Genomic DNA, 8,242 nt, shown 5'->3' with positions numbered 1-8,242 from the left:
AAGAGACCTCCAAAGGGGTATGTTTCTTTATTAAACCCGTACTATTTAAGCAGTAACATTTAATTTCAACACACCATCAAATGAACTTTGGCAAATTTCAGTTCCTCTATTTTTTTCCTAGGTTTCCAAAGGGTATCATGGCCCCTGCAAAAGATTAGGTGACAGAGCTTGGGATGTACAACATCCCAACCATTAAGGTACAAGATATATAAAAGGAGGAAGGAGATGAAGTATCACCAGTCTTTCTTGTTCTGAAGTGGAAAAGCAGCAGTGACTAAGTGATTACTTATGAAACAGCAACAACCACCCTCACACTCCATCCCCAAAATAGATTAATTATCGGCTTTACGACTTAATGGTGTTGTATGGGGAATTAATGGAGAAATTTCATGATGACTCCTATGAAAGATGTCTATCTGGTATAAAGGCTGTTCTGAAAGTAATGTCTCCTATCTTCTTAACGTTGGCCCATGACAGTGAAGGTGGATTTTACATGTTGTTGCCATGTGACAGACAGCAGCAGAGGACAAAACGGAAGTGCTGATGAAACAAATGCATAGGACTGAATCGCTCTATGCAAAAAGAATTGTACCCACTGACATTCATCAATGCTTGCTGAGTGCTTAAAGAGATCAAACAGTGAATAGGAGCCCAGGGAGGCAGCGGGTGCTGCATTACAGCACCACCACCATCACAGCAGCTGTGGAACAGTGTGTCACCTCCACTGGCGGTTGTTTTGAGGAGCACGGCATGCAGGCAGCTGGTCACTGCTGACAGAGCTGCACAGCTAACAGGGCTGGCTCTGCTAAGAGCTTGACGGCTCTGAAAGCTCCCCCCCCACACACACACCGGGCAGGGCAGCGGCTTCATTGCCACAGCACGCATGTGCCGTCACGTTCATGCGCAGTCTCGCTGGGTGCTCTGTGCTGAGCCGGCGGAAGCGCTGCAATGGCGGGGGGGCGGCCGGGGCTGTGCGCGGCGCTGGGTGCGGGGCTGCTGGGCAGGCTGGGCCTGGTGCTGTACGGGCTGTACCAGGACGCGGTGATGCGGGTGCGGTACACCGACGTGGACTACCGGGTGTTCACGGACGCGGCGCGGCTGGTGAGCCAGGGGCGGTCGCCCTACGGGCGGGCCACCTTCCGCTACACGCCGCTGCTGGCCTGGCTGCTGACGCCCAACGTTAACCTCGGCGAGCTGTTCGGGAAGCTGCTCTTCGTGGCCGGGGACCTGGCGGCTGCCGGTGTAGCCTACCGGGCCTTGCGGCGCCGAGGGGCCTCCCCGGGGCGGGCCTGCGGGTGCTGCGCCGCCGCCTGGCTGCTCAACCCGCTGCCCATGGCCGTGTCCACTCGCGGCAACGCGGAGGCGCTGGTGGCTGTGCTGGTGCTGGCCGCACTGCACCTGGTGGAAGCGGGGAGCGCGGGGCCGGCCGCGCTGTGCTACGGGCTGGCCGTGCACCTGAAGATCTACCCGCTGACTTACGCGCTGCCCATAGCGCTGCACCTGCAGGGCGGCGGGGAAGGGGCTGCGGGGAAGGAGAGTGACGGAACGGCCAAGTTGACGCTCGTAGGGGGCGTCTGGCGGGTTGTGCGGGTGCTGAACCGCAACGTGCTGCTGTTCGGAGCGGTCGCTGGATCCGTGTTGGCCGCCTTGACCTTCGGGTTTTACCACCTCTACGGCTGGGAGTTCCTGGAGCACGCTTACCTCTACCACCTGACCAGGAGGGATATCCGACACAATTTCTCTCCCTATTTCTACATGTTGTATTTAACTGCAGAAAGCAAATGGAGTTTTGCCCTTGGGCTCGCAGCTTTCCTGCCACAGCTGCTTCTGCTCCTGGTTGTGTCCGTAGCGTTTTACAAAGACCTTGTTTTTTGTTGTTTCCTGCACACAGCTATTTTTGTGAGTTTTAACAAAGTGTGCACGTCCCAGTATTTTATATGGTACCTCTGCCTTTTGCCCATCATAATTCCTAATATTAAGATGTCATGGCGTCGCGGCGTGCTGCTGCTCTTCCTGTGGTTTATGGGACAAGGCCTGTGGCTTGCTCCTGCCTACTTTCTGGAGTTCAAAGGTTACAACACCTTTTTATTCATATGGTTGGCTGGGTTGCTTTTCCTTTTTATCAATAGCTTCATACTTGTACAGATTATTTCACATTATCAGCAGGAAACACAAGTTGCCAGAAAACTCAAAGAGCAGTAATACATAGACCAAAATTCAGAAATGGCATTATTGTCTTCAGCAAGGGTTTTCATACCAGCAGCACTCTGGTGAACATAAATGTGTACGTTACATAATGGATGCAGTATGTAACAATGCTTTGTTAGGGCTCTGAGGGCATTCATGGGTCTTAACTGCAGTGAGCAGCCACTGGCCTGCCCTGATCACTGGCTGTAAGGGAACCTGCCTGCTGCATGGACTGAAACTGCCTTGATGTGGCTGCCTGCTGCTGCTCGTAACTGAAGTCACTAGAAGGACCTTAGACCTTGTTCATCACTTGCCACATCTGCAGCTGGACTCCATGACCTGTGTTCATCTCTGCCTGCTGTTTACAGATGGGGTGGGGCTGTGCCATGGCCACCGAAGGAATGGCCTGTGCTGGGGGCTTCTTTCTGGCTCTTGCCTTCCCACAGAGCAGCCCCAGTTACATTCCCCAACACCCTTTTTCTCACTGTCCGTGTTAAGGACTGTGGCTTCTGTCTAGGAAAGCGCAGAAGATAATCGTCAATAAAATATCCTTTTATACAAGGGGACATTGTGAGCTTGATGGTTTTATACATTCCAGTAAGTGGGTGAAAGATTTTGCAGAGGTTAAGCTAATAAATTAAATAAATAAAAACACAATAGTTATGCTGGGATTCTTCTTTTTTTCTTCTCACACTTCAACATATCGGGAATGAATTGTCTGGGGCCTGTACCCAGCCTTTCTTAGGCAAAGTAGGGCTAAAAATGTTGGTTTTGCACAATTCATCAGCTCTTGAAACTGCACTTCTTTTAAAATTCAGGTTTTCTTACTTTCTGACACATTTTTTCCCCCTTTTCAGTGCTTTGTGGATTTTCAAACAGGCAGACTTAATCCGTTCTCCTGCTGGAGGTAGAAACAAATACCTGTCTTGGATGACAGAAACATACAAAGCAAAAGTATTTGTATTCCTTGCTGCCACAATCTTAAAAATAAAGAGGCACATCATTCCAAAGGACAGCTTTAGAATACACACCCCAGTGCTAGCAGCACTATGGGACAGGACAATGTCTTCAGTGAGATCAAACTCAAACACATTTCTGCTCAGGCAGCAAGGATAGTGAGTTGGAAGAGACTTTCAAGAACCAGTTCATACTGATTGTATCTGACTGTAACCATTTCACCAGTACTCTTTTTTTTAACAGTGTAAGTCAGTGATACTTTATCTCAGCTGATGTTCTCATGACCATCCTTTCAGTCCCTACACACTCCTGCTAACTTCTTTGCACTCCTAAGTCCCTGAACTTATTTGTGCCTTCCATCAGCAGATCCTGAAACCACTGAGATGTTACAGCTGTAGCAACACCATTTCCCACATATATGAGAAGCGTGCATTATTATTTTACACTGAGATAAAGATTAAGGAAGTTATATAAGATAATACAGAATACAGTAGCACAGGTTGTAACAGAAAACACCAAATCTGTGACTCCCATACAGAGCCTTAATGACAAACATCCTTTCAGGCACATGCTCAGCTAGACAAGGTTGCACATTGGAGGCAGTCCTACTTAGTGCATAGATTACACTTCAGCGTTTTATTCTTGGAGCTTAAGTTTAAATCTTTTACATTCTTTTCAGATGAAACATTTCAGAGCTTGAAAGTGAAGAAATGAGAGATAAGAGAGCCTCGCTATTTCCTGGGGAAAACAGCGGGGAAGCAAAGTAGAACATCTGTGGAAGTAGTATCTAAAGGAACTGTCTGCATCTGATTATGTAGGAGGACAGAACTGCCTTGGAAATCAGCTGACATGCAGGCAAATTGAGCAGCATGCTGCAGCAGGGAACAGACAATATTTATGTGGAAGATATTCTATCAAAGTGCTCTTTCCTTTTTCACAGGAGAAAAGTGAGATTTGGTAACAGTTATCAGGTTGGGTGAATATAACTTTGTTTCTTTCCTATTACCGTAAGAAAAATCCATAGTATGTTACATCCTACAGTAACACTTCCAGAGCTGTACAGGTGTGACTTGGAATAGAGTTATAATAGGCGATGCTGTAGTGAAGCAAAAGACAGGATATTAGTGTGCAGTAACTCCAGAAACGCTTCTTGAAGGTTAACATAAGAACTGATTCCTGCTTCACAGGCCAGCAGCTGTGTTAATAGAGATGGTACAGTTTCGGCAGTAAATTTCCAAGGAGAGCTGCACCCTGCAGCCCATATGCTTCCATTCTGTGCTAAAGAACATTAATTCAAGTCTCCTGTCGATATGACAGTCAACATTTTTTCAGTCTCTCTCTTGTCCCTCCCACTGATCCAGTAGATTGAATTAGCCAGGAAGCTGACTTAGAAAATGAAGTGGAAAACAAAGTATGACTATCCTTCTCTTATTTCCCTTATTGTATAGTGTGAATTTGTTAAATAATTAAAAAGATTACCTTTTGGAGCGCAGTGCCACTTCAGCTTGAGGTAAGAGTACTTTGATAATATAAGGTGTCTTACCTAAATGCACCTGAGAGAAACTTGACTCAAGGAACGACTGGACATTGTACTGAGGGACATGGTTTAGTGAGAGCTATTGGTAATAGGTGAATGGTTGGATGATATTTTAGGTCTTTTCCAACCTTGGTGATTCTATGATTCTATGACTGAATGAGCCACAATGACTGCCAAACAAAGCTACAGACAGCCTACAGATAGCCTGTCCATTTCAATATTAGCACTATTTTCTCAGTATTTTGCTTCTAGAACAAGAATGTAACGATGAAAAAGTTAACAAAAAATAGCAAAATTTGTAAGTTGTAGTTTCAAACTTCTCTCAAAAGATTTTAGAGAACATACAGTCATAAACATGCTGAAGGAGAACAAATTCAACATCACACACCACATTAATAATTCATTAATTATTATGCCTTTCCCACACATAACACCATCCTGTAGATAAAAAAACACTTTTTTTTTTTTTTTTTTTCTTTTTTTTGTAATACATAGTCTGGAAATTCTCATGAGTCTCAATACCTCTCCATCTTAAAACTGTGAAACCTGTGTGAAAATAGATTTTAATTACCATTAGCACTTCCAAGTTTAGAGTTGGCAACAGACAGCTTGTTAATTCAGGCTGTACAGGAACTGAAGTCATGACCAATTTTCCTTCATGCTCTAATAAACTGTTTGATTAAGTATAAGAAAGTTTGTTGCTGGAAGCAAACCAAATGTTATTTATTCACTGCAAAGAAATATGGCATGTCTAGTGCCAAAATTTACGCATGCAGGAAGGAGCAAAGTGATCAAAAAACAAGGACAAAAGTGAGACCCACAAGACCTTGACTATGATCTGGTTTCTGCCACTAATCACTAGCAAATGACTTCAGTTTGCTGCGCTATTTTGCTCTGCTGCTTTTGGTTGCTTGGTCCATTCAAATGGCTAATTCCAGCTATAATGGGCCTCCTGATCCATTCCTGTAACACACTCTCAGAAAGTGACTGCAGTCTTGTTTGCAATGATTATAAACCTGATTGGTAGTAAATCATAAATGCCTGAAGACGTTGTGTTTTAAAAATATTCACTTTTTTTTTTTTTTTTTTTTTTTTTGCATGTATATAAATCTTCTGAGAGATGTGTTAAGTTCCCAAATGCATTCCAGCATTGTGTTTATATGAAAGAGCGGACCAGAGCTGAAGTTAAATGAAGATTTAAGAGTGGGTTAACAGCATTTGTGGTAAGAAGCTAGACAATAAAGTAAAGACACTTTTAAAAAATAGCAGGGTAGTTGATAATGCAAGTAAATAAAATTTTATTATTAGCAGCCTGCTTAGATTGCATTGAAAGTGGTTATTGAAATGCATTTGGGAAATGAAACCACAGACAGCTCTGAAGCTGGCATAAATAGCTGCTATTGTTTAAGATGCAAGACAGCACTTCAGATGTGAGATGTGTATTCATTAAACATCCTATACAACATGCTGTTATCCACACAAAAATTAATAGCTGTCCTACACTCTGAAGAAGAATGTTAATTCTGTGTTTAGATAGAGGTGAATCTATTATTTCACTCCGATCTTCTCCTAGAGGTTTCAATAAAAACATACAGATTACCAAAATGGAATCCAGGCAAATGTACTGTACAAGGAACAGTTACAGGGAACTCTAAATCTGCTTCAGCTTCCTGGGCTACCAGAACAAGCTCATGCTCAGTGCCGGAAGCGGTGTGAATGCACAGATCCAGACTTCCCCATGGCATACCCAAAATAAAGCCTACCATGATGCTTAAGGCAATTGAATGTTGCCTTGAGATATGCTATGATAGTTACATCTATTATCATATAAGTATCTTAATATATATCTCCACAGCTACAGAATTAAGCTGTAGCTTAATTAATTAAGATTAAGCAGCATATTCAGGGAATTAAAGCAGCATATTCAGGGACTTCGTGCCCAGCCCAACTGGATGAACATTTGTTAAAGATATAAGGACCCCCCTCTTAAGTTACAGGGCCACTTCAGGCTCTTTAGCAGGACATTTCCAGAGGGCTTATGTATGGAAACCTTTAGGTCACAGCCTGAACCAGTGACTGAGCACATGCTAAGGGGGCACAGCCAGCCCTAAGAGCACAGTTGTCAGCAGTTCACATGTGGGACCAGACCTAACCTCATTTTAGGGTTTGCAGCTGAATGGAAAGCATCTTTACTCGGAGATTGCCACCCTTGGGGAATTTTCCAGTAAGCCCTTATCCTCATAGAAGGGTAAGCTGTTCCTTCTTTATCAGCAAATTGTGACTAGTACCTTTCTTATATCCCCTGCCTCATGCAATACAGCTAGTTTTTGCCTCAATAAAACTGTTGACTGCCACTGCTGTTCTTGTAAAGTAAGGAATTCCAGATGCTTTTTAATTGTGAAGCCAGGCATGAATTCATATGCAAAATGAGAAGCAGGAAAATAAATGCAGCTTCGAGCAAAAAGTCATTTTTATTATATTTCTAATTCAGGTCTGGAAAGGTTAGAAAGTATAGAACTGGTTTTCAGTAGAGAGAAAACTAACGCAAAGACCAAATGCTCATGCAGTGAGAAGTAACTTTGACACTAACCTGTTTCCATCATTATGTATTGTCAGAGACAAAGCTCACACAAAGGATTTCTGAACTTTATTACACTCTTAGGGACACTCAATCATTTTTACCTCTTCTGAAGGCTTGAAGGGAAAAGTACTTGACTCTCCCCAAAAGAGAACAGAGCCTTTGCAGATCTGCTAACAACAGAGATGGTGAATAAATGGTCTCCTAATTTTGGATGCCGAGAATGCTAAATTACAGGGCTATGAAAACAGGTGGGCAAATACAGAGAATAAAAGTCTGCAAGGCCTCCTGAACACCAAGAAATCCCAAAGACTTCCAGAATCCAGTTTGCTGCAAGACATAGCAAACTAGCATTGTATTTCTGGACAATCTTTTCTGTGCTTCTCTGGCCAGAATTGGAGAAGGACGCTGATTTCAGAGAGCATTTAGTGCCATCCATTGTAGTTGTTCCTAAGTTCTTAACTACAGGAGTGTCACCAGCAGTGTCCCTATAGTCACTCATTCACAGTTGTTCCCTTCCCTGAACAGCACCACATGTCAATCATTGTCTTAGTTTTTTCTGGGCCTGTGAGTGCCTGCTTGCTCTTTTTTTTTTTCCTCCCCAGAAAGGATGCTATCATACTGGACCAATAAAGCACAGCCACAATGTATTTCATTAGCATTTCACAGATGACAGTTTGGCAGCACTGGCAGATTGATAGGCAAGAAGATCAGAAAGAGAAATCAAAGCTGACACAACAGATATGTTTGATCAGAGAGTGATTTTGGCTGGCTAGGCAGTTAAAAACTAGGTAGACTCAGACAAATTATTGGGCCAGCTTAATTCAAGCATACTGAGTGCCTGGAGCTTGGCTGTCTTCTCTCCTGAAGGTAACACACATCTCACTTATGGGACCATATCTCAGGAGATGGAGGAAAAACAAGCATGCTGGCACAACTCTGGTCATCCTTGTCAAAGTGATTTATGTCTATGACTTCCAGTA

The 8,242-nt window shown here is 43.7% G+C and overlaps 1 protein-coding gene across 1 annotated transcript; it reads left to right on the top strand.

Moving 5' to 3' along the window:
• Positions 1 to 905: 905 nt before the first annotated feature.
• PIGM (phosphatidylinositol glycan anchor biosynthesis class M) lies at positions 906 to 2,844 on the top strand. The gene has a single exon (XM_015857822.3). The coding sequence runs from the start codon at positions 949 to 951 to the stop codon at positions 2,200 to 2,202; it is 1,254 nt and encodes a 417-aa protein (XP_015713308.2). The 5' UTR covers positions 906 to 948; the 3' UTR covers positions 2,203 to 2,844.
• The last annotated feature ends 5,398 nt before the right edge of the window (positions 2,845 to 8,242 follow it).

Source organism: Coturnix japonica, chromosome 3 (assembly GCF_054131305.1).
Source record: "Coturnix japonica strain WE chromosome 3, WE-NBRP24, whole genome shotgun sequence".
NCBI lineage: Eukaryota > Metazoa > Chordata > Aves > Galliformes > Phasianidae > Coturnix > Coturnix japonica.
Note: the sequence above shows the minus strand (reverse complement) of the source record. Positions and strands in the feature narration are given on the sequence as shown.

Bases quoted from the DNA above. Each gene is read 5' to 3' on its own strand.
- PIGM (XM_015857822.3), top strand. From the start codon at position 949: ATGGCGGGGGGGCGGCCGGGGCTGTGCGCGGCGCTGGGTGCGGGGCTG.